Source organism: Pteronotus mesoamericanus, unplaced genomic scaffold (assembly GCF_021234165.1).
Source record: "Pteronotus mesoamericanus isolate MK-2021 breed Mesoamerican mustached bat unplaced genomic scaffold, CSHL_Meso_final contig_311, whole genome shotgun sequence".
In the NCBI taxonomy this organism is placed as follows: domain Eukaryota; kingdom Metazoa; phylum Chordata; class Mammalia; order Chiroptera; family Mormoopidae; genus Pteronotus; species Pteronotus mesoamericanus.
The window spans coordinates 1,734,022-1,760,367 of NW_026555132.1; the positions used below are offsets into that span (position 1 = coordinate 1,734,022).

The 26,346-nt window shown below is 39.8% G+C and overlaps 1 protein-coding gene and 1 non-coding gene across 2 annotated transcripts; both read right to left on the reverse strand.

Moving 5' to 3' along the window:
* Positions 1 to 4,939: 4,939 nt before the first annotated feature.
* IL1A (interleukin 1 alpha) lies at positions 4,940 to 12,766 on the reverse strand. The gene is made up of 6 exons (XM_054575534.1): positions 12,720 to 12,766; positions 11,663 to 11,711; positions 10,570 to 10,792; positions 8,825 to 8,998; positions 7,580 to 7,701; positions 4,940 to 5,137 (listed from the first exon to the last, which is right to left on the reverse strand). The coding sequence occupies exons 1-6, from the start codon at positions 12,764 to 12,766 to the stop codon at positions 4,940 to 4,942; spliced, it is 813 nt and encodes a 270-aa protein (XP_054431509.1).
* A 9,952-nt stretch (positions 12,767 to 22,718) lies between these two features.
* Positions 22,719 to 22,825, reverse strand: LOC129072161 (U6 spliceosomal RNA). The gene has a single exon (XR_008529340.1). It is a non-coding gene; the product is annotated as a U6 spliceosomal RNA (small nuclear RNA).
* Positions 22,826 to 26,346: the final 3,521 nt, after the last annotated feature.

Consider the following 26,346-nt stretch of genomic DNA (forward strand, 5'->3'; position numbering starts at 1 on the left):
ACAAACTGGGAATAGAAGGAATGACCCTCACCATAATAAAGGCCATAAATGACAAGCCCACAGCTTATATCTACTCAATGGTAAAAAACTAAAAGCTTTTCCGCTAAGATCAGGGACAAGACAAGAATGTCCACTCTCATCGTTTTTATTCAATATAGTACTGAAAGTTCTAGCCGGAGCAATTAGGCATTTGCAGGATAGAGCAATTCTGTAAATTTGCAGGATAGAAAACCAATATACGAAAAATCAGTTGGATTTCTATACACTAACAACAAACTATTAGAGAAATTAAGAAAACAACTCTATTTACAATTGTATCAAAAAAGAATAAAATACTTATGAATGAATTTCACCAAAGAAGTGAAAGATCTGTACAATGAAACTTGTAAATAAATGGAAAGATGATCAGTGATCATAGATTGGAAGAATTAATGTTGTTAAAATGTCTATACTACCCTAAGTGATCCACAGATTCAATGCAACCCCCTTCAAAGTTTCAATGGCATTTTTCACAGTAATAGAGCAAATAATCCTAAAATTTGTGTGCAATCACAGAAGACTCCAAATAGCCAAAGAACTCTTGAAACAGAAGAACAAACCTGGAGTCATCACTCTTTCTGATTCCAGAGTATATTACAAAACTATAGTACTCAAAACACTATGGTATTGGCACAAAAGACACATAAATCAACGCAACAGGATAGAAAATACAACAATAAATCCATGCATATATGGTGAGTTAATTTTTGACACAGGAGTCAAGAATATACATTGTAGAAAGGATAGTCCTTTCAATCAGTGATGTTGGGACTACTGAATACCCACACTCAAAAGAACGAAACTGTACCCCAATATTATACCATACACAAAAATCTACTCAAATGGATTAAAGGTTTAAATTTAAGACCCAAAGCTGTAAAACTCCTTAAAGAAAACGGGAGGTAAGCTCCTTCACATTGGTATTGTCAATGATTTTTTTTTATTTGACATTAAGACAGAGACAACAAGTAAAAATAAATGAGACCACGTCAAATTAAAAAGCTTTTTTCACAGTTAAAGAAGCCATTAACAAAATCAAAAGGCAACAAATGGAATGGGAGAAAATCTTTTCAAACCATCTATCCGATAGAGTTGATATCCAAAATATATAGAGAACTCACTCATTTCAATAACAAAAAATCCAAATAGCCCAATTAAAAAAGGGCTGAGGAACTGAATAGATATTTTTTTAAAAAGGCCATACACATGGCCAACTGATACATGAAAAGATGCTCAACATCACTAATCATCAGGACAATGCAAATCAAAACCACAATGAGATATCACCTCACACATGTTATAATGACTGTCATAAAAAGACAAGGGAAAACAAATGTTGGCGAGGATGTGGAGGAAAGGTAAAACTTGTACACTGTTGGTGGAAATGTAAGTTGGTATAGCCATTATGGAAAACAGTATGGAAATTCTTCAAAAAATTAATAATAGAATTATCATATAATCCAAGATTTAGACTTCTAGGTATATATCGAAAGGAAATGAAAACAGGATATTGAATAGATACATGCATGCTCATGTTTATTGCAGAATTACTTATAATAGTCATGCTATGGAAACAACCTAAGTGTTCATCAGTGGAAGAATGGATAAATAAAAGATTTATTATAAAATATGTATATACAATGGAATATTACTCAGCTATAAGAAAGAAAAATATCCTGATGGTTGTGACAACATGGATGGACCTTGAAGACATTATGCTCAGTGAAATAAGCCAGACAGAGAAGGAATGCTGCATGGTATCACTTAATGTGGAATCTAAATAAAAGTCAAACTTATAAAAAATTTTTGTGTAAATTGGTATTCTGTTGTGCAAGTATACATTTATTTAAAAGTTCAGAAAAAAATACATAACAAAAAACCCTTATAAATCATTCAATTGTTCAGAGGTAAGGATTTTTAACATTTTTATATATATCTATAATCATTTAAATGTAAATTGTAGGCATTCTATTTTATTTATTTTTAAAGATTTTATTTATTTTTAGAGAGGAGATGGGAGGGAAAAAGAGAAGGAGAGAAACATTGACATGAGAGAGGAACATCAATTGGTTGCTTCTCGTAGGCACCCCAATCTGGGACCTACCTCGAAACTAAGGCATGTACCTGGCCTGGGAATTGAACCAGTGACCTCTTCCCTTGCTGGATGATACCTAACCAACTGAGACCCACTGGTCAGGACAATTGTAGGTATTTTAAATAAAAACAATGTCAGGCTGTAAAATGTTTGTAACCTATTCTTTATATCCAACAATATATTGTGAAGAAAATAAAAATATGCTTACCAAATTACAGATACCACAGAGCTGAGAGGAAAAGCCAGTGTATGAAAAAATCAGAATCTGGAACAGTCTAGATCTGAGGCCAAATTAAGAAGATTCATTTTAATAGTGATACATTTAAATCTTGAACTTAGCTTGAGAAATTGCCTAGGTCTTAATTGCTTACAAACACTATATGAATCGACAATGTCAGTTGCTTTCAAAAAGCCAATGTCACTTTCTAACAAAAACATGGTGTCTAAAATAAGAAGAACAAGATCCCCCTCTGGGTTCTGCTGGTCTGATCATGTTTTTAGGACATTACTTAATCCTGGCCAATAAATTTGATGAAAGATATTGACAACATTGGTCAAGACACAAGAGGACAATTTTGACAAAGCTATGTGGTTATAAAACCACCATACAATTAAGGAATAGATATAGATACACAAGCATATTTATACCTACCACAATAATTATTGCTATCTCAAATATTTCTGTCACCCCAAAAGTTTGAGTGTAGGTATTTTTAAGTCAGGGGGATGCCTTAGTGAGAAGAAATCTAGGGAGATGTCCTTTGGCTTTTTGCTTCTGTTATCTTGGACTTAAAAGTGGAGATTTGGCTTTTCTCTTATCATTTTGGAAACTGATGTATAAATATCATAATAAAAGAAATAAACTCCAGCAAGTTCAGTGCCAAGACTGCTGAGCCCCATCATGGTGACCTTCTTACCATTTAGGCAGGGAAGATGACAGTTGCATGGACAAACAACAGTGTTCACCATACACCTCTTTTCTCCTCTTTCTCTGATGTCATTTTTAGGATTTTACTTACTATACACCTGCTGTTTTTCAAATCTATATCTACTTCTAATTTCTCCTGAGTTCCAGATGTTATCATCTGCCCATTATATATGTGTACTTGGGCATCCTGACAGTAACTCAAAATACATGTCTAAAATGGTATTCCTCATACAGCATCCTGGTAGTGGGAAGAACTTTCTGTTTTCTACCAGAAGTACTGATTGACGCAACTGCTCACCCACTCTCCAGTACCAGGAAACTGAGAGTCATCTAGGACTACTCTTTTCCTATTATTTCCTACATCTCATCCAAGTTCCCTTGATTTTAACTTTTTGCAACTCAACATGTCTTATATCCATGCTTTCTAAAAGCATCAATTAGTTATTAATGTGGCTCTGTATGTGTGAGTTTATGTGGATATTACGTGCTTACGCACATATGTTGTAAGTGCATAATGTGAGCTACTGAGGATACTATCATTCTTATTGCCATTTATGCTACTGGATAGCTAATAAAGGGAAGAGAAAAACCATAAAACATTGGTTTGGTTTTGTAAAGTAATACTGTAGTTATTTATGTGAACTTTAATCAATGCTCTTAATTACCATGAATTAAAATAATGATTAAGACAATAAGTAATTATGTGTCAGATTTACTTTTTTGTAATTTTTATTCAATTGTGATTGATAATGTATCAACCTTCATTACTGACAGTAATGTAACACTGGTTTGATCCCAACTTTTAGAACCTAAAAGGAACATTTCTTATGTTCCAGAAAGGAAAGTTTAGATAATGGTTGTCCCGTGGTTGCCAAAGTTAAGTTCATTCCATTTTAGCCAGCAGAACTAGAAAGCCCGTGGAACTGAGTGGCACATGAATGACAAAGCAAGCTTAAAGGAAGAGGAGGGAAAGATTTTTGCCAATTATCAGCTCAAACAAAGTAACTAATAGAAATTTATTATCATAATTTCAGGGATCCCAGACACTAGAATACAGAGCTTCATGGTAATGGAAAAAGCACAACTTGGACCAAAGTGTCTTAATGTAACTGTAGCAAACTCACTCAGCCTGTAAAACACTGTGTGGTGTTGAGCATGCCTGGTCACATGCAAGGATTGCAAAGAATTGCCATAAATACACTAATATGTTAGAATTATCTTAAATTATATTTATAAATATATGTATATATAAATAACTTAAAAATAACATTCCATGCTTTGCCTTATTCTTGAAACTCAGCTTCAAGAAGCATTTTAGTGAAATGATTGTTATAAAATACTGCGGAGGCAGAAAGGACATATGTGTCATTTTCTCCATTTTGAAGATGATCAAGTTGAAGTCCCAGAAACTTACAGTATTTGATTAAGGGTTCACTGGCAACTTAAAAGCGGAAGGCAAAGCAGTCGGAATGAAATCCTGGGTCTATTACTTCTCATTCCAACTGCCACTGTGAGCGTATCTTAGTTTTCTTATGCTGTAGTTAACCTATATGTAATATAGGGTAGAGGTTTTTCTCTTTTCTTTTTTTGATAGTCAGGAGCCCTGGTGCTTCCAAGATTGTTATGAAAAATAATAATTAAAATGATTGGTAGTTTGCATAGTATAGGGTAGGGTGTTCCTTAAATAACAAACAACATTATATTTAGTGTTGGTTTACTAGACCTTACTCCCTCTCTTACAAAGAGAGTAAACATTCATTTAGAATTACAAAGGCTCAGCACATTCTCAATGAGTGACTAAGAGTAAAGTATTTGACTTCTTCATGTACACGGTACATATGGACTGTCAACATTTCCCAAGTAAGTAGACTCCAGAGTCAAGTCTGGTTTTCCAGTATCTGAAAGTCAGTGATAGAGGGTTGCCCACTTGCCATGTGCACCAGGCCATCCTGCTTTGTGGCGATAAAGAAGTTTGGGTAGGCAACCGACTCAAAGTAGTTCTTAGAGCCATGAGTTTCCCAGAAGAAAAGGATGTTGGTCTCATCTTTGATGGTTTTGGGTGTTTCAGGCATCTCCTAGGATAAGGAGAACAGAGATGTTAGAGAATAAGATGCTAGAATAAGAACTGAATTTCAATCCCTTGGCATGTTGCCTTTGTGAGAAATATAGCACTTAAGGATTATGACTCCATAATATGATGTAGGTCCTTCATTCATTTGTTCATTCAGCAAGCATTTATTACATGCCTATTAGATGTTTGGCCCCATTTCATAATAGTTGGTTTCCTTAGTTAACTGGAGAGAAATCCAAATTAGTTATGAAGACTGCCAATGACTCCAGTGTCTCTCTGTATTCTGGCAGGTGGGGTCAAACTTCATTCTTGTCCTGCCTCCAACACAAGCATAGGGTATTTTGTATCAAATGCAAGTACTAATGATTCTAAGATCTCTAAAGATTTTGACCTCTAAGAGTGCAAATCATATCTTTGGGAAAGTAATTTATAATTAGAGATGTTTATGTCCATATTAAGTCAACAAAAAACCCCCAACACACACACACACATGCACACACACACACATGTGCACACACACCACTGCCCAGGTGTATTAGCAGCTGAATCTTTACAATACAGTTGTTAACAATTGTGATCTCTCTCTCTTTTTTTAAAAAGATTTTATTTATTTATTCTTAGAGAGAGGGGAGGGGAGGGAGAAAGAGAGAGAGAGAAACATCAATGTGTAGTTGCCTCTTGAGCACCTCCTACTGGGGACTTGGCCCACAACCCAGGCATGTGCCCTGAGTAGGAACTGAACCAACAAATTTTGGTTTCCAGGCTGGCACTCACTCCACTGAGCCACACCAGTCAGGACAACAGTTCTGATCTCTTTAGACTACTCTTTCTGTGGTTATAAATAGAATCTAACAATTTACTTTTCCTTGGAAAAGAAAAATTCAAATTCCAACCTGAGATGCTTCTTCTCTATTCTTTTTAGTCTAAAGCAACTAAATATCCTTTTGAGATTTCCTTGGGGTTTTCAGCAAGAACAAGGATTTTATTTCCTAAACCTCTTCTTTTAATTTTTCTCATGTCATCTAAGTAAACGGAATTTTTCCTCATGCTTTTTGGTTCTGTCTTCAAAATGTAACGAGATTCTGTCTACTGCTTTCCACCTGTCTCAGCAATTTCCACACCATGACTATTGTTATGACCTCCTATTTGGGCTCTCTGCTTCATGTATTTCCTTCCTCTCGATCTATTCTCCATTTTAGAAAATATAAGTGAACTCCCCTTAATTTTTTTTTATTGTACATCAGATGAAATCCAAATGCAATGCTCTACCAACACTAGTCTCAGCTCATCCTTCCTCTTCTCCATGGTGCCCAGCTTCTAGAGTGTTCTGGTCTTTGAGGCTGGCCTTTAAGCACTTAAAGATCTATGGCCTGGGAGCAGTCAGACCCCTATTTTTAGAATGCTCTACTCCCACCCAGCCGCTTGCATGATGGCAGGCTCCCTCCCTCCCATCAGCAACTCTCATCTCCTCTATCTAAAGAACACTCTTCAACTTCTCTGTTTCTCAGCACCCTGTTCATTTGCTTTACAGCGTCTTGCACATTGGGCTGGTTGTTTGGCTTGTCTATTGTCTGCGTCCCCCAGAAGACTAAGTTCTACAAGGCTAGAAACTTTGGCATACCACTATCTACACTGCTATTGCCACTACACCTGCCAGATAGAAGGCTCTCAGTGGATAACACTTACTGAATGACTTCATGAATGAAGCTACTGCCCTACTCTGCAGACACCACTTTAATCTCACTCGATCCAGGTAGAGAAGCACATGCACTACATAAATCCTAGTGGGGACGGGGGTGGGGTTGGATTATACATTTACTGCATAAGATTCACCTACTTATTCCTGGAGAAAACATTTAAGACAACAGTGGGCATGTGTGTGTGTCTGCATATTTTTGGGGGAAGGTGGTAGTGGAGATGGAGCTGGGATGAGGATAATATTGGCACCAATGAAGAAAGAGAAGCACTAGAGTCAGAAGGCCAGGGTTTGAGTGTTGGCTCCAGCTTTTTGCTTTGTGCCTGCTGGCACATGATTAATTCTCTCTGATCCCAGGTGACTTGTTTGAGTTTCTTAGAGGCAGTTCATTGTCCTAATGCCTACTATCATGTAGGTTAGGTAGTAGATGTCATTAAGGGTCAAAGAGAGATGGAATAAATGGGTGCTCTAGGATGGGAGGTAAACAGTATCAGGCAGGGAAAGGAAAAAGAAGGAATAAGGCAATTTGCCTTTTATACACTCTTGTACCTTCATTTTATACTTTCACAGATCCTGCCTCGAGTTACCTCAGGGGTTGCGGGAGAAGCAGGATGGGGGCAAGTGGGCAGGTGGGGACTGTGGTAGGAAGAGAAGAAGACTGTGCACCCTACTAGGGGTATCTGTCTATTGGGGTCATTGACAATTGTATGGAATGTAATGAAGATAAATTAGAGTCTGAGGACAACTGACCTTTAGCAATACAGGAGCGTTTTCACTTTGTGCACTCAAAAATAGTCGTGTTTCTGAGATCCTTAGGGTCACAGGAAATTTAATATCTTCATTTGATATATAAGCACCCATGTCAAATTTCACTGGTGAAGAGAAAAGCCAAAAGGAAAGTTAATCTGTTGTATTTGCATAAAATTAAGTGTTTATGTAGATACCGTGTGTGTGTGTGTGTGTGTGTGTGTGTGTGTGTGTGTGTGTGTGTGTTAGGTCTCTGACTATGGTGGAAGTACCAGAAATGGAATTTGGCATATCTTTGTGTCTTTCACAATGTCTGACACATTTACTAGGCAGGCAAATACTTGATTAATGTCTTTAGAATTCTCTAAATTGAATGGATTCTTGGGGGTTGAGTGTTAAATATCTTTAAAATTTATTAGTGGGATTAGACCCTGAAATTTATGAGGTCATGAGTTCATAATGACCTAAAATGGAGGGGTTTAGGGAAGCGGACACCCATGTTGGTAGAGATACTGACATGTAGTTTAGTTTTCCTTAGAAGCCAATGCTTAATAAAAGTTATAAAATTATATATGCCTAGAAACCCAGGAGTTTCACTTTTGGGATATGTTCTAAAGAAATAACCTCCTGGGGAAAAAGTACATATATAAAGATATTTGCAACAGAATTACTTAGAGGAAACCTGACTCTCTCTCTCTCTCTCTCTCTCTAATATAAAGTACATATTATACATAGTATGTATTACATATAAAGTACATATTCTATATTATACATTACATATATACATACATATATAATTACATGTATATAATTGTTATATAATTGTGATAATGGTTCTTTCTAGTTTGGTATTATTTGTAAGTTTGGTTGGCAGGTTTTCTTATGAAGCTCCTCATTAATTCTGGGTAAACTGGGGTGAGTCATTCAATATTTTTGTGTTTCAGTTTCCTTGTATTTAAAATAGAGGGATAAGACTGACAGAACCAAAGGAGAAATGACATCAGAAAGCTTCACATTGAACTTAGTCTCTCATTGGTCTCAAGGGACAGGACACTTCTCCTGTGGGGCTCTCAGGTTTAGCTGAGGCTCCTGTCCTTACCTGGGAGTTTTAGCAGGATGATATGCATCCTTCTGATTTAGAAGAATTGTGGAAAGCCAGGAATGTAGAGAGGTGTATTCTTTGAAAGCAAAAACTTGAAAGAAATACAGAAATAAGAGGAAGGGAAGATGACCGAGTTGTCCATTTACCTTCTTGGTCCAGATTATTTAATGCTGTAGCCATGAGGTATTTGCCTGTTGTGTCTAGAGTGATACTTTGATTGAGGGTGTCATTCAGGGTGCAGTGGTGTTTGATGACCCTTCTGAAGTTGTACTTCATTTTGCTCTGGAAGCTGTTAGTTGCTGACTTGGGATGGATGATATCTACAACCAGTAGCACAAGCTGAGGTTAATGTCTTGACACAAACACATGACATGTCTGTTCCAATTCGAACACAGGAAGCAGCAATAGAAGAGATATTAGGAATACTCCAGTTCAGATGAGGAAACAGAGAAGTGGAATCACCCAGCAGTAGTAGAGTGGGCTCTAGGATTATTGTGGTAACTTATTCTTTTTAAACTTTGATGCCTCAGTATTTTTATAGAAAAGAGATGAGTTGTGCAAGTTTCTCATTTTTGGTTGTTTGGAAGTTTCTAAGTAACTGGGAAGATTCCTAGTATTCCCTCCTTATATTTTCAAATGAATGCACTCTGAGAAAAGAAATAAATACATTAAGAATTATGTACATTACCAAGGGAGCAGGTATAAATGTCTGTCATCCCTCTGAACAGTGATGTACATCGGTAGCTTCATGAATCCTCGTGGCTCTGCATAATTTTACTTCTAGGACTCTACTCTAAGGGAGTCAATGGTGATAGAAATGAAGGTTTATGGATACGGATGTTCGTTGTTGCATTATTTATAATGGTGAAAAATCGGCACTCTAAAATGACCTTGATATATTGCCAAATGAAAAAAAAAGCCAGATATAAAATTGTATATAGTAGAATCCTAACATGTTCATATGTGTGTAAGTGCATAGAAACAACTTTAAGGAACATATCATAGTGTGGGCTGTGGAAAACTCTTAGTGGTAGTATGAATATTTTTATTTTCTTTCTTACATTTTCTTGTATCTCTTAATTTTCTTGTATCTCTTAATTTTCTAGGTGAACATGTATTGGTGTTTAGCTGTGACCTTAAAAATACTGGGTTTATGTTTCACACAGAGGGTTGTAGAGTAGAGGCATGGGAGAAGAATCATGATTTTTATAGTCAGAACCAAATTTTGTTTGAGGCTTTCCCATTTCAACACTGTGTGACTTTGAGCAGGTGACTCTCTTACTGAGTTTAGTTCCCTCAAACGTAAAATGGAAATGCAAGGTTGTTGCAAAGTTTACAGATAATACAGCCATTAATAAAGTGGTATTGCTGGTAGCATTAACAAAGGTAGTAGCAGCAGTAATAATAGTAATAATAACAACAACAGCAATAGCTGACATTTACTGGGTATTTACTGCATGCCAGGCATTACTATAGTCCGGAAGCTTGCAAGTATTAACACATTTAATCTTTGCAATGACTAGGGATTCTGATCATCTCCCTTTTATAGTAGAGGAAACTGGAGCACAGAAAGGTTAAATAACTTGGCAAAAGAGGCATAGATAGCATGTGGCAGAACATAGCTTGTAAATTGCTACCCACTATCACTGTATAAATGCTTTCTGCTGAGGGGCTAAAAGTCACATAACCTTCACAATATGGCCAAGCAATGAGCATGTGAGCACGTATTTTAGCTTCAGGCCACTGCTGCTTTCCTTTCTTATGGATACCAGACTAATGTCTGGTTGCCTCCCTTGTTACTCTCAGTCTAGGTTTTATTTGCCCCTATACTTTATTATCCCTATTTGCTTAAAAAAAGAACACAAGGATATTATTGTATATGACCCCCTACCTTCTTCTGGATCATTGACAATAGGTTCCAGGTCATCACTGGTGATGAACTGGTTGAAACTCAGCCGTCTCTTCTTCAGAACCTTCCCATTGGCTAGCACCACCACCACACTCTCCTTGAAGGTAAGCTGGGATGTGTTAGAGGTCTCAGAGGTGCTTAGCGACATGAACTTATCCATGCAGTCCTTGGGAAGTGGATCATAGCTTACATCATAGAAGGATTTCTGTGAGGAAGGGAAGTAGAAATTGAGAAGTTGCCCATGGCCATAGAATGTGAATCCTTTCACTGGGAGTTTTATTCAACAGACTAGTGAGAAGGATCTTCATTATGGTCTTGGCTAATCCATGTTTCATCGGTCTCTCCAACTTTTCCCTCCCTTCCTCTCAAGAGTTCCCTCAAAGCATGTGACCTCTTGGCCAGTCTTTGTCATCTATCGGCCAACTGAAAAATGAGATGGAATGAAACAGGTTTACAAGTGAGACCTTAGTGAGTGGTAGCTTTCTAGTTAGTTCTCCCTTAGGAAGTTAGACTTTTACTGGACGGAGCACCAGTAACTTAGAAATAACCCTCTGGGAACAGCTTTTAGAGCCACTACCAAAGACACACAGGCAGTACTTGCATGGTCTCCTAGCAAATCACACAGCTAGTGAATGGCTTGCTTCCTCCCTGTTAGCTTCATCGGCTGTTACAGCAGAGCTATCTCTAATCTCTGGAGCTGGAGCCAGAGAGGATGACCCCAACATATTTCTTTATGAGAGACTTCTGGTGACGTGGCCCAAAGGGCTGCCTTAGGGTGGCAAAACTAACATTCTGATGGAGCCTGGCCAAGAGACTCCAGTCCCTGGGGTTCATGAAGAAGGCCATCAACTCTTAGTGCAGAGAGCCAGTCTGCCTCCCTTATAATGAAGAAATACATGTCTCTGGACATCTCGTGAGGGTACAACATTGCTGTTATTTCCTAGTGTACATCTCGTGAGGTTACACCAGGAAATAACAGCAATGGCTAGGACTCAAGCCATTGCTGTTATTTCCTGGTGGAGAAAATACTATTGTGTCAGAATAGCAATCCTATAAGAATCAGTCATTTACTTACCTGATTCAGAGAAAGTTGGCCATTTTCAGAACTGTATTCTTCATTTTCACTGTCAGACAAGATGAAAAGAATGTAATCATTTGTTATATCACTAAAGTCACTGACCAACATATTTTAATGGGCACATTAGCTTTGGGTAAAACAAACACATAGCCACTACTATCACCTTAGAAAAGAACTTCTATATTCATTTATATGTGTGTGTGTGTGTGTGTGTGTGTGTGTATAAAAATAAATATATTTTTGTCCCTCGCTAATTTGGAATTAGTAATCATCAGAGGAGTCTTTGAACTTTACCTGTGTTTTATCAACAAAAAACAGGGCTTGGCTAATAATTTGAAGAGTTGTAATTAAATTTCAGAGAAAAATGTTATGCTCCTTGAGAGAAAAGAAGTACTTTTGAAACACCTCATTTTAATTTTAACCAAATAGATTATGTTACACATTACTTTCATGTATTCACTGCAACAGATTTAGTTATTTATACTTGGCAACACATCCAGACAACACTTGGATGGCCTAGTGTGTGTTGGTGCCTGTGAACAGGGGGTGGGAGCACCATGTTTGCTCAAAGGGTTCGATAAGCTTACCTTTTTATTCATTTATGTTTCTCCTATGTCTGGATGAGGTTTGACTGTGAACGAGCACTCATGTGCTCAGAGAGCTGTGAAGTCATTTCCTATTCCAGACTGGGATCAGGAGGTTTTCTGAGAATGGTTCCTTTCTCTGACAGTCCATTAAAACCCGTTGCGGTATCAGAACATGTAACCACAACCGAGGCCATGTCCGAGTAGGTATTGAAATTCACCAGGACTCAGCAGGCCTTAAAATAATTTTTCTGTAACAGCTGTCTCCCTGTTAATGCCATCTCAGTTTAAAACGCTGGATACTTAGTTTCCTTGGGTCTTTGCTGAACCTGCCCTGACTGTGGAGGCAGGACATATCTCTTCAGCCTGTGCCAGTCACATGGGCCCCATGCTTGTCACACTGTGACTCCTAGCTGGATTCTAATGTGCCTTGAACCCCTCATTGAATCACAAGAGAATCTATTTCCTACCTGTAACAGTTTTTTAGGTCTTCAAAGAGGTCAGGGACCTTGGCCATCTTGACTTCTTCAACAGAGAACACCAGGGGTTGTCAGTCCAGCCAGTCTCTGAACCACGTGCCTACAAAGAGAGCCACCTCTGCGTTGTGCTTCTTGAGAAACTTAATGCATGACTTAGCCCACACTCAGCATTTTCCCCACTCTTTTCACTCCCTTGAATTATCTGCAGTGTATCTGTCTCCTCTACTAGATTGTAAACTTCTTTTAGAATCTTATTATCCCTTATGTGTCTAACTCAATGTGCATGCACAGAGTAGGCATTCAGTGAACTTTAGATAAGTTTAAAAAAACCCACAAGAATGAAATATTTGCCTTACATAGATGTAAGAGAGAGACAGAGCTGGAAACTTCCCATTTTCTCCTGGTAGTTTTTGGTAGTAGAATTCCCTCTGAGAGAAGACTTATCTGTACCCTCCTGTGTCCTTGTATGAGACCAGTTTCTCTGCCCCTCAGTTCCCCACCAGGAGAATCATTTTCTGAATTCTGACTGATTCTAACTCACACACCAAACAGGAAAGGACAAGAAAGGAAGGAAAAGGCTTTAGCTTCAGAGAAGGCAGTTTGAGAGATAACAGTGAAGGAAAAAAACAAAAAATATTTTAAAAGCCAAAGATGTGATAAGGACAATACCTTCGTTACTCAGGTGCCAGTGATGTGACTCCCTCTCCGCCAGGAGACTTAATGCAGTCACTTAACACCAGTCAGCCTCCTTTGCCTTTTGTCTCCGGTGGAGTAGGCGTGGCCATGGTTGCGTCAGGGGAAATTTACAAGAAGAAAACTGCTTTGTATATTTTCATGTTCATTCAACCTTATACTCTATTTTCAGAGATTTCGTGGAGTTTTGGACTTGGTTATATATTTATTGCTTTGCTCTCAACAATTATAGACACCTAATCTTAGAAAAAGGGAAGAAAAACAGGACACTTCCTAAGTTTCTAAAAATATATGGTAGAAGTGGAAGGAGAACTACCCAAAGTCAGAATGGTAGGTGGCTAGAGTTGAAGAGGAGCTTTGAAGTTGTAGTTCGTGTTTTGGCTTAATTTATTTATTGTCCCCCATGGCTGAGTATGAACTCATGGGATACATGGCAGCCCCTGGCATCTGAGGGTGGTCTTTGAAGGAAGAAGCCCGCTTTTATCTGAAGAGGGAGGTTTGTTTGAATAGGCATAAATCACTGAGTATGGAGTGACAACCTGCTGGTTAGGGCAGGATAGAGGAGACAAAAGTGACATTTAATTGCAAAAACCTTCATCCTCTTACTCCTCTGAATACCATCAACCCATCTCCTACAGAAGTGACAGAGCTTCAGGAGAGAACTCTCAGCCCTGGCCATGTGATAGCCTCCACCAGAGCCCAAAAAGCTGCCTAGTCTTTTTTCAGGATAAAGCCCAGGGAGGTGTGGGCAATTCCCCGGCCAGAAGCCAGTGGCTACATTCAAGAATAGAGGCTGGGGGAAAGGAAGGGACTCAGGTATGACACTGATCAGACTTTGTCAGTATTCTGAGGCTAGCCCAGCTCAGGTGCTGCAACACAAAGACTCTTGGTAGACAAATGTTTCAGGTTTCCTGTTGGAGTTGAAGCCACATACATTTTAAATAAAGAAAAGAAACAGGAGAAAAGAGAAGAGGAGGAAAAACAAGGTAAAGAGAGAAAGGTGAGGTGTGGCAACATGGTATAAAAAACACAAAGCACAAAACTGGGAGTAAGTGGTTTGTGTGAACTGGGTAAAAGTGTTCTCTCTGGTCCTGTTCAAATGTAAATGATGGAGTTAGTTAAATGATCATTCTGGTCTATCCTAGGTGCAAAATACTTGATTCTGGTTCCATTGCTCAGTTCAGTTCCTTCTGATCATACACCTGGTTTTTCAATAGCCATGAAAAAGAGCTACGGAAATAGCTGGCATCCTGGATGTAGGCAGTGTAAATGTAGGACCAGATTGGGGCAGAGCTTGAGTGTCTCAGCACGATCATGATATAAATGGTAATGGTAACAGTTCTCTATCTCTGTGGTTCCTTTCCAGGCAACACAGAAATGTTAGCCCTGGTCCCCCTTCTGCCTCTTGGAGATCTTGTGAAGGCTATTACTAAGAAGCAGTTGCAGAGCACATTGTGAATGTGGTCTGCTATGGAGATACAAGTAAACAAAAATAATAACAATGCTAATGATGGCTCTGTCATGTGGAACCTGTATAGTCATCATTATAACGCCTTGGTTCACTGAAGGAAAAATAGTTCTTATGAAAATATTGGTTTGAAAACTTCAGTAGGGAAGACATTTTCAGATGAAGACCTCTGTTGAAACAGTGAAGATGTTTAGTTTCTGGGAGGAATATGTAACACCTCTTTGGTAATCCAGGAGAATACCGTTGGTTCCATCATTAGTGGCAACACCCATCCTGGCCAATGACACTCATCTGTTGTAGAGAATTCCCCAATGTGGTTGTTGAACTCTCAAAGAGAGTTTGAGAATTTTTTCTAGACAGGCGACTCAGGTTGGGGTTTCATCGTTTTCTTTCATGTGACCTTCTTGGAAACCAGTTTTTACAGGAAGAACCATGCAGGTGAGGTTCAGAGAATGAGAGGTTCTGCTTGGTTCTGGAGAGCCTACTGTTCTGTGAGTGTGAACAAAGGTTGACTTGTAAGGAAGCCTCAACACCAGGCTATCTTTTCCAGGGAACAGGGAGAGGAACATCCTAACTCGAGCTCCAATGGAGCCACATGGGTGTTTGGGCTGTCTTGTGACAGGGAAATGACAGGGACTTTGGGTGGTTTCATGTATCCACTTCTGGACTCTGAAGAGGCCTTAAAAACTCTCTTTTAGTCATTCCCACTAAATCATTCAGAAAAAAATATTTGCGTACTTATTCTGTGGCAGGGATTTTGTTAGGCATCACTATTTTTTTCTTGACTCACAAAATTAGATACTCAAGATGAGATAATATATTTTGGTGGGTGAGTGGATACGCTTTATAAGCTCAAAGGTTGTGGGCTCAAAGAGTCATGGTGATATTTCTCCATTGAAAACTGATTTACAGTTCACAGAGAGCTCTCATCTGCACTGTCTTGTTGCCTCCTCATTTTACTTATGAGAGGTAGTGATTACTATCCCCTTTCGCAGCTGGGGACCCCTGAAGAAGTTAAGTGACCAATCTATGGTCACAAAATTGGCAGAGCTAGCAATCAAACCCAGGTTTCCTATTCTAAGTCCACTCTTCTCTTTCCACTGAATACAGATGCTCAAGTCTCTTTTCAGCACCAATGCCAAGTGACTGGGCTGAAATAGATCATCCTTAAAGGCATTTCCTGCCTCAAACACTCTTATCATTCAGTGATTCTAAGATTTTTTGCTTAAAAAAAAAAGGAGATAAAAAAGAAATGGTTTGAAATATCTCTCCTCCCTCTGTTCCTCCCTCCAGTGAAATCTCATATTTTTCTGTGACATACAGGAAAGGGGAAGGTGATCAGCATAACTGAGTACATGGTCAGTGGGAGCTGGATGGGGAGTTCAGTCATTCTCTTGCCATTGTATCATGAAGACAGAAAATATTTGTAAACATTTTTGGAAACAACTTTAAAATCTTTGCATGTAGTAGCTGGACCTCACAGGATTGCTCAAACAAAGAGAAAAACAACTCTGTGAATCTTCAGGGGTTGCAATTTTTCCTTTTTAGGTGGTAGAAAGCCTCTTCAGAGGAGTAAAGTGTGCATGAACCAAAATATGCAGAAAAAACAGCCTTTGTCTCAACTCATGCTCTATTTAGTTATAATCCACTTTTAAATTCCATGACAGTTAGTGGGAAGGTGGAAAGGACCCAATGTATACCATAGTCTTCTATGTTCCAGGTAGGTGTTAGAATACATCATCTCATTTAATCCTCTACTCAGACCTGTGAGGGAGGTGTTCCTATCACATTTTACAGAAGAGGAAGTTAAGGCCCAGGGACATTAAGCAATCTGCCTAAGCTTGCAAGGTGACCAAGTGGTTGAAGGTGCAGAGGATTCAGGTGCAGAGCCTAGGCTCAATGAACCATGAAGCCTTCTCCTTTTCTTAGTGTGATATTTTCCTTTCCTTGGCTCTTTTAAATTTTTCTTTCTTTCTTCCTCTCTTCCCCTCCCTCCCTCCCTCCCTCCCTCCCTTCCTCCCTCCCTTCCTTCCTCCCTCCCTTCCTTCCTTCCTTCCTTCCTTCCTTCCTTCCTTCCTTCCTTCCTTCCTTCCTTCCTTCCTTCCTTCCTTCCTTCGTTTTTTGTCTTGTTAGCCTATTAAAAAAACAGGAATGCTATGTTGGTGAAGTAGGCACCTCAGATACTGTCTAGATCAAACTCAATTTATAGAAGAGGAAACAGGCTCAGAGAAGATATTGCCAGGTTTCTAAGGTCACAATGAGAGGTCATGTAAGAGTGAGAGCAAAGATGAAAACTCACTGTTTCTTGATTTCTAGTTCAAGATGTCCCACTACTACCTGTGGCATTGACTCTTCAGTAAAGAGGGGTAAGGTGAAAAAAACAATCTCATCCATAAGTAAAAAAGAGTTAAAGAGAAATAAACCCCATTCAGTGGGCAAAACCAGCCACAGTTCCCACTGTCTTGCAAGGTGACAGTGAAGACGTCTGTGAGCAAGTAGATAAGCACACACTGAGATAAGTATAATGAGGGCGCCTACTGGTGCTCTCCTTAAACTGGCAGGTCCCTGGGGAGTGAAGAGGGAACATTCCAGGCTGAGCAAAGGCCGTGGGGGTCAAGTGAATGAACGTTGGGTATTAGGCTGTAGCCCAGAGAGGTTGGGGGCTGAAGGGGTGATGAGATGGGGCTGGAGAGGAAGGCGAGAGTCAGATGGGCAGGACCTGGTGTGAACCCACTAGGTCTTTATCAATTTACATTGGGTGAACTTTGGGTAAGGGCTTGGAAACTCAGCAAGCAGAGGCATGATGTCACTTGGAGTAGATGGGGAATTCAAGTTGGCAGAAGGGGAAGCTTTATGTTGAGCCAGCAAATCTCTGTTTAGCTGTGATCTCCTCTCCTTGCCTTAGCTCATTTGTTCCCTAATTATTGTGTTTTTTTTAAAAAAAAAATTCCCAATTCCCTTTCTTTCTTCTCTTGAACAGTGATTAATAGGGCTGTGCCCCTCTCTCCCTTGTTCCTTGGCACTGTGCCCTCCTTTTCATTTTTCACAGATGCTTTGTAAAAATCCTATTTCATTAGAGAGCCTCCTGTACGGCAGCAGGCATGTCTGTGCCCGTCTGTCACTTTTATTTTTTGCAGGCTAATTGTGATCATCCTATCAGAAGTACATTTTAAAGAAATCTCCTTTCCTTTGAATCATTTTCTTTATTGGAGTCATAACTATATCTGGTTTAAACTTGTTTTTCAATTAAAATAATAACTTGCATTACTTTTTTGGATTCTAAAACATGTTTACTGAATACTGCTAGGGAAATACCCATAAACAATTGAATTACTAGAGGTATTCAGTATTACTATTTTAGTGTATTACCTTTCAGTCTTTCTGTTTTTTAAGACATCTATAGATTTGTTTTTTTAAATCCTCACATGAGGATATGTTTATTGATTTTAGAGAGAGAGAAAGGGGGAGAGGAGAGAGAGAGAGAAACTTCGATGTGAGAGAGAAACATTAAACATGTACGAGTTGCCTCCCATACATGCCCTGACTGGGGATGGAACCTGCAACGTTTTGGTGCATGGGATGGATGCTCCAACCAAATGAGCCACCCAGCCAAGGCTAGATTTGTTTTTATGCAAATGGAATACTTGGAGTAACATTTGCTTTCTGAAATCTGGGGAACATATACGTGGTAGACCATGCTTATCAAATATCCATCTACTCACTTGAGGGGTTATTTAATTAATGTCCGTTTTCATTCCCTCGTCTGCATGGCCGTTAATCAGAGACACGTGATTTGTTCTGGCCAGTGCACTGTGAACAGGAAGTGATACATGTTGTATTATACTTCCAGGCTGATGCAATCCAGGCCCAGTGTGTGCCCCAGTCACCTCCAACTTCCTCTGATGCAGCAACTTTGGTAGTCACGTATTCCAGATGGTGTGGCTGCAAGTGGATGAGGTGTGGCTGCAAATGAATGAGACTGGAACAACCTGCTTTAGACTTTGCATGAGTGAGAAACATCTTTAACTGTGCTAAGTCCCTGAGATTTTAGGGTTTATTTGTTTCTGCGGGCTAACGTGACCTATTCTGACTACTACTACAAGTGACTTCCCTTCTCTATTACAGACTGCAAAGTGACATGCACCCTACCTCAAATTCATTTTTCACATAATTGATTCAATGAACTTTCCAATAAGGCAAATCAAGAATCTAGTTAGATGCTTTCATTTTGGCCAAATTCCAATTTCAGATAAATAGATATATTAGCTGGGAAGATAAACTGTCTAATCATTAAGTTGATATTGTTGAGATAACATTTCAGATCATAAATCATATGATAACTGTATTAAAAATCTAACATTTATATGGTGCTTTACAGTTTTTTTAAAGCATTTTTAATAACTGTCAATTTAAGCATTCAATGTGACATGAGGCTGATTTAATATGCATGCAAAGTCAGTAGCAAAACTCTTATGCCCAGTGCATGGTTCTCTCCTTTTTCCAAACTCCTGGCTGTTGCGAAGGATGGGCCCCTGATTAGAGCCATTAGGCCACAGGGCAGGGAGTGGCATACACTGTGGTTGGAGAAGCAAAAGGCTTGGATCTGACTCTGACCCTAACCAGTTGAGTGACCTGCAACAATTCCCACATATCTTCCGGATTTCCTCATCCGTAAAGGGAGGAGTTTAGACTGAATGACTATTGGGATTCCTTCACCCCTGGATGTCCATTCCATATTTCATGACTACTTTGAATGTGGTCATGGTCTGCTTCATGGCACCGCTGTGTTCTTGAAATGTTATGCTTGGTTACGCAGGGCCTACCCTGGACTCATTCCTTATTTTCCTTTTGTAGAATCTTTCCCTGTCACATGTATAGTTGAGATACAAAAGGATATATGCATTTTCATTGTTTCAATGACAAATTTGATTTGTCCTGTTGAGTATAAACAGAAATAAGTTCCTTTTCTAGTACAGAAATATAGAACAGTTGGTGATAAGTTGGAAGGAAATGGCAGTTTACCTCTCTGTTAAGTTGTAATAACTGAGGCTTGTTTTCTAGAAAGCTTGGTCTAAACAAAGAACCATCTGGGCCCTTGATTACCCTCAGAAAAGTTTAAGTTTTTCAGTCTGAAACATTGAACAAGTTTTGGAGCATTTGGATTAAAAAAAAAGAGAGAGAGCATCCAAGGAAAAAATATGATCATTCTTTTTTCTGCACTCTGACCTCAGGGGTCTTAGTACTGTTCCCAGTAGGCCAATATATTCCCTGCAGGGATTTTCAAAGGCACAGTGGCTCCCCTGGGAGAGAAAGAGCAGACTGAGAGAGCCTGGACTTGGGGAGCAGGACCCTGGGGGCAGAAGAGAGCAAGGGTTCCTACAGAGCACAATCCTATGACGGCTGCTTCACAGTGAGACATGGCATCAGAAGGCAGGGGGAAAGAGGTGGGAAAGAGCCCCACTGCCCTTAATAAGCTTCTAACTTGTGGGCAGACCTGTGCAGATGACCATAGTACATGTGGAATGAAAGAAGTGCTGTAATAGAGACAGAAGTGCAGATGGGAAGTGAGTGATTGAAGCTGACACCAAAAATTAAGGAGCCTTCATGGAGGCTGTGTTTTAGATTGGGACAGTAGAGATGAATATTCCAGGTGAGGACAGAGGTACATGAAGACATACCATGTCTCTGTTTTCTACTCTGTGGGGCCATAGGCAAATTAATTAACCTTTAGAGCTCTGGTTGCCTTATCTGTAAAACCGGACTGATAATTTTTATTTTATGGGCTTTTGAGACAATTAAATGAGACTTTTCTTTTTTTTGTGAGCATGTTCAGTTTAGAGTCAGTCTCTTTTCCCTTCTCTCCAGATGTCCAACAATGTCCTATCTCCACCCTTTGCTCAAGTGGTTTCTCCTCTGTGGATGAAGGAGAGGGATTTATTTCCCCCTCTTTCATCCACAGAATTTAAACCTTTCTTTACTAGCTCAGGCCCTCCCTTGATGAGGAATGGAAAGAACAGACTTGCTGCACAGAAAGTCAGCTGTGTCTAGCCAAGAATCAGGTTGTAGTCAAAGGAATTCTAAGTAGAACGTGAGACTGTCTACAGTGGGTATAGTAGGCTGGAATACTATTAGGTATTTTCAGTTCATTGATTCATTAATTCATTGATTCATTCATTCTATGATGGGGAATCTTTGGTCTAGGAACATGTTTGGAGCTCAGGACTAACTGGTGATGAAGATGAACATAGTTCCAATCTCATGGAACATTTCTGCTCACAGGGGAGCCACAGCTTGCACATATGATCTGAATTGTGGTATTTATTAAGAAAGAGGTGGTGTGGGGTGCTATGGAGATACACGGGAGATAGATTGGGGAAAACTAATCTAGCCTGAGGAGTACCATAGTGGATAGGAAGGACAGCGTTTAGCCAGATGAAAGTACACATAGATGTAGGGAAAGAGATTCATGCCTCAGGCCATAGGAACAAGCGTGTGCCTAAGCAGAGAAACTGGGAAAGGGCCAGTGTGGTAGAAGCTGAGTGAGGGGCACAGTGGCATAACGCTGAGGAAGTAGGCGAGGCCAAGTCTCAGGCAACCTTATAAATGTGTTAAGGACACTGGATTTATCCTGAAGACAGTTTTGAGATGTTTTAAGCAGGAGAGTGGCCAAATCAAATTTTTTATTTTAAATGCTCTGTATGGATTAATGAAAGGGAGAGAGGAAATGAGAGGAGAAGGCTGTCGAAACTTCCAGTGCTGAGGATGGTAGGGCTTGGTGGTGGCAGCAGAGATGGAGAGAGTGGCTGTATTTGAGTTATGAGAAAGTGGAAGCAGCAGATAGGACTTGGTTAGATATGAGGTGTGAGGACCATAGGTGGCTCAAAGGAAAGTACCCACCTAGATGCTTGATGTGTTAGAGTTAACACCCATTCTGGAAGGAGCAGTGAGGAATACCAAAGCGCCATACTCTGAGAAAATACGTAGATGTAGAGAAAATGACGTCAGTGTGAGGACCCTGTGAGGCAAATGTGGTGCGAGTTGCACACCCAGGTTTACAACTCAGAGAGACAGTGGCCAGGGCTAGAGATGCGGAATCCTAAGCAGCAGAGTCTGGGGAGAGTGTGAGTGGTGAGGCACCCCCAGTCAGAGAGGAGCACACAGGACGCGCAGGGTACGGGGATGGGGAGACAGAAGCCGGAGGGAGGGGAATGTGGGGAATGTGGAGTATTGTTTCTTGGGCATGGAGGGAGCTGAGGCCCTGGTCCACCCACATGGAGTTACAACCAATGGGCCACACATTTGCTGCTCCTTTTGCCTCCTCTCACCTTGTTCTGTACTTCCTTTTCAATCCCCAGTGCCCTATTCTGCTATTAGCTCTTTCCTGACTTCGAGGAAAGTGGTCTGCTAAAGTGGTCTGATGCAAAAGTTTTAGGGCCCAATAGGGTACTACTTGCAGGTTTTTATGTCTTTTAAGACAAGAGCTTGGAAGAGCAAGGCTGGACCTTGGGCCTGGAGATTTTGCTACTGTGAGGGCCACTGGCCCACTGAGAAAAGTCAGTACGTGGGCCTGAAGGGGCAATGTAGAGTAAAATTTTAAAAATTAAGATTGGATGTCATAATACTTTACTCAATACTTGAATAAATATCCCTAAACTCATTTCAAACTAGAAGTAAAGGAGGAGATAAATGACACTATTTCAGATATAGACAATCAACTGTGTCAGAGTAAGGAGAAAAGATTGGAGAGGCAGGTGGGGTGGACCGCATGGCAGTGGGCTCTGCATGTCCACTTGTGAGCGATGAGGAAGCCCTGTTCTTCTTCTTCTTTTTAAAATATGGAATGCTTCATGAATTTGCGTGTCATCCTTGCGCAGGGGCCATGCTAATCTTCTCTGTATCGTTCCAATTTTAGTATATGTGCTGCTGATGCGAGCACCCTGGCGAGTTCTGTACAGAGCTGTGATGTGAAGGGTCCTGACAGTGATGGGCTCAGCAGGTCAGCACAGTGAGTGAGTGGAGCTGGGAGGTCACTGTTCCTCCAAGTGAACCTTTGTGATGAGAGTCCAGGCTGAGGGAGGCAGTGATATTCAATACAAGTGCATGGTGGGGGAGTGCACGTAAGAGGGGCACAGGGCATGAGAAACCATCACTACGGGTCCTGGCTGTGCAGGAAGTCAGAGAGAAGACAGTCGGATGACAACCAGATCCTGAGTCTGGGCAACAGAAATAGAGAAGTCTGCAGGAGGAAATGGTTTGGGGAGGAAAATGATGATTTAGGCTCCAGACAGCCTAAATCATTATATGATTTAAGTCATCATATAAGGTAGTCTTAACTGAGTAGGTAAGCATTTCCCAGATTTCCCCATATGAGTTAGTTCTGCTGTGTCTGCAGGCCCTGGGAATTCCTGCAGAGCTAAACCAGTGGCCTTGCAGAGTTTAGAAAGAGGGAGTTCATAGAAACAAAGTGAAAAGAAGGGAAGTGACAGATTCATTGCGTCATAGCTTTCAGGGAGGAAACAGCATTTCTGACTTTCAGTCCAAGATTTCCTCAAATGTAGGCCAAAAGGTCATGGTTTACACTTCAGACAAACTTCTGATGTTTAACACCAGAGGGGGAAAGTGTGGGTTAATTAATAAGTGGTGTTTGGGAACTAAGAAATCATTTGGAAAAAATAAAAAATGAAAAGGTTACATTCTCTTCTTCATACTAGATTAAATTCCAAATAAATTTAAGGTTTGAACAAAAAAAATAAAATTATGGTGTGGCCATGGAGGCTACCTCTTGTCCTTTCATCACAAGGAGAGTGACCCAAAGTGGGGAAACATGGTGTTTAAGATAGAAGTGCTAATGAATGGAAAACAAAATTTTGTTGAGAAAAGATACAGCAAATTTCATGTCTTGCACACAAAGCTTATAAAATGTCTTAAAACTCCAGAAATTCTGTCTGTACATGTTAGGAGCTGGACCCAAAAGTCTTGAACAATGATGAAAAGGTTTGGAAATATATTTACAGGCTGTCATGAAAATGAAGAGCTGCCCAAACTGTTTCTTGATTTCCTAAATGTGCGAGACTTGCCCTCTCTACCAAAGGCAGACAGCCCTGGATCTTTGGATGAGATAGAATCTGAAGAGTCAAGCAGACTGTTCCACCAGATGGTGCCGCTCTCTCTCATCTGGGTTTTCCAAATGTGGTTACTGAAGGTCTTCTCTGTGGGATATTTAATCCTTATCTACAGTTCAGGTAGAAATCCTACATGGCCAGAAGGAGCTGAAGCCAGGTTCAAAGATGTAGTCAAGGAAATCGATATCTATCAAATTAACCTAAACTTTATGATGTGACACCTGTAGCTAGTGGTAATATTCACAGTCCCAGCTTAATTCAGGGCAGGGACGTTTCCATTGGAATGGTGCTTTTTAAAAGTAAACCCTGAACTGGGGTGGTGCTGAGGTTAAGGCCAAGTGTTTAAGCGGTGTTGTCAACAGGATGTAGCTGCCAGTGTGAAGGAGGCTGCAGAAGATGCTTGTGAGCCCCCACTGTGACAAAACAAAGTGACTCTCAGTTCCAGTCACACTATTTGCTAAGTGAAAATCTTATTCTGAATTGTACTGAGACTGATCGACTCTGGTAGCTTTCTTTGTCCAGATTTTGTGACACATGAATCATTTCATTATGAGATTTTCTCTGCCCGTGATGCATTCTGAAATTCTAGCACCAGGAAACTGTAACAGAAACACACTGTTTAGTGCAAGGAAAGAACTCAACCAGAGAACTGTGCTGACAATATTAGGGCACTTTAAAAATCACAGCATTTTTAACTTACATTATAGTGGAGTGGAGTTGCATCATATCCAGGGGTTAGCCTCTAATGTTAGCACATGAAATAAGATGGGGCATTATGGTTATCCTTGAAAGACTATCTACCACAGCCAGTTTGTCCCCCGGTGTTGGAAGAAATGACTGTTTCTTTGGTTGAAGACCAATTGAAGTTGTTGGTGTTTGTTTAGGGGCCACTTTGTATATAAAACACAAACCTTTAAACACTAGAATCACACTTACCCTGGCAGAATGTGAACTGGCAGTGACTGAGGGGACACCACGGGCAGCACTCATCTGGGTGTCCTCAAGGGCTTCCTTCTACCGAATTATGTGCATTGCCACAGGATTTACTGTTATCTTATCACTTCTTTTTTCATTGATCTCATATGTTGGATTAATATAAGTTAACTGTATCTGTGATACAACTCCACTGTACATCTTACAGACATTCACATTTTGTACTCAAAATGATACAAACCTATATGCAACCTGTATGTATGTGCTGTAATTGGGCACTTCATTGACAACTAAGGAACAGCTAGCCTATTTATGGTTATTAATTTTATGAATTTTCTTTGTGGGAGAAGAACATTTAGATTCAAAACCAGTAACTGAATCATGTTATTTGATTCAGATATAAATATACAAGTTTAAAGCCTCCTGTTGGAAGCAAGCAAGAACTAAATAATCAAGTGTCATCAACCAAAAATAACTGAGAGTAAAGTGTTGGAGGTATTTTTTAAAGTATATTTTATTGATTATGCTATCACAGTTGTCCCGTTCTTTTTTCTCTCCTTTCTCTCCTTCCACCTAGTCCTCCATTCCCTCCAGCATTCCCCTGACCCTGAGTTCATGTCCATGGGTCATACATATAAGTTCTTTGGCTTCTCCATTTCCTATACTATTTTTGACCTCCCCATGTCTATTTTGTACCTACTAATTATGCTTCTTATTCCCTGTACCTTCCCCCCACCGATCTCCTTCCCTGTGATCTCCATTTCTGTGATTCTGTTTCTTTTCTAGTTGTTTGCTTAGTTTGTTTTTCTTCTTCTTCCTCTTCCTACTCCTCCTCTTCTTCTTCTTCTTGTTCGGTTGTTGATAGTTGTGGGTTTGTTGCTATTTTACTGTTCATAGTTTTTGATCTTCTTTTTCTTATATATGTTCTTTTAACATTTCATATAAGGGCTTGGTGATGATGAACTCCTTTAACTTGACCTTATCTGGGAATCACTTTATCTGCCCTTCCATTCTAAATGAGCTTTGTTGCATAGAGTAATCTTGGATGTAGATCCTTGTTTTTTCATGACTTTGAATACTTCTTTCCAGCCGCTTTTTGCCTGTAAGTTTTCTTCTGAGAAAGCGGCCGATAGTCTTATGGGAACTTCTTTGTAGGTAACTCTCTTCTTTTGTCTTGCTGATTTTAAGATTCTCTCCTTGTCTTTAATCTTTGGCAATTTAATTATGATGTGTCTTGGTGTGTTCCTCTTTGCATACAACTTCTTTAGGACTCTCTGAGCCTTCTGGACTTGTATGTTTATTTCCTCCACCAGCTCGGGGAAGTTTTCTTTCATTACTTTTTCAAATAAATTTTCAATTTCTTGCTTTCCTCTTCTCCTTCTGGCACCTCTATGATTCTGAT

Coding starts and splice junctions, on each gene's coding strand:
- IL1A (XM_054575534.1), bottom strand. CDS start 12,766: ATGGCCAAGGTCCCTGACCTCTTTGAAGACCTAAAAAACTGTTACAG. Junction 11,712..12,719: donor GACCTAAAAAACTGTTACAG/GTAGGAAATAGA, acceptor CTTGTCTGACAG/TGAAAATGAAGAATACAGTT. Junction 8,999..10,569: donor TGTCAATGATCCAGAAGAAG/GTAGGGGGTCAT, acceptor TACTGGTTGTAG/ATATCATCCATCCCAAGTCA.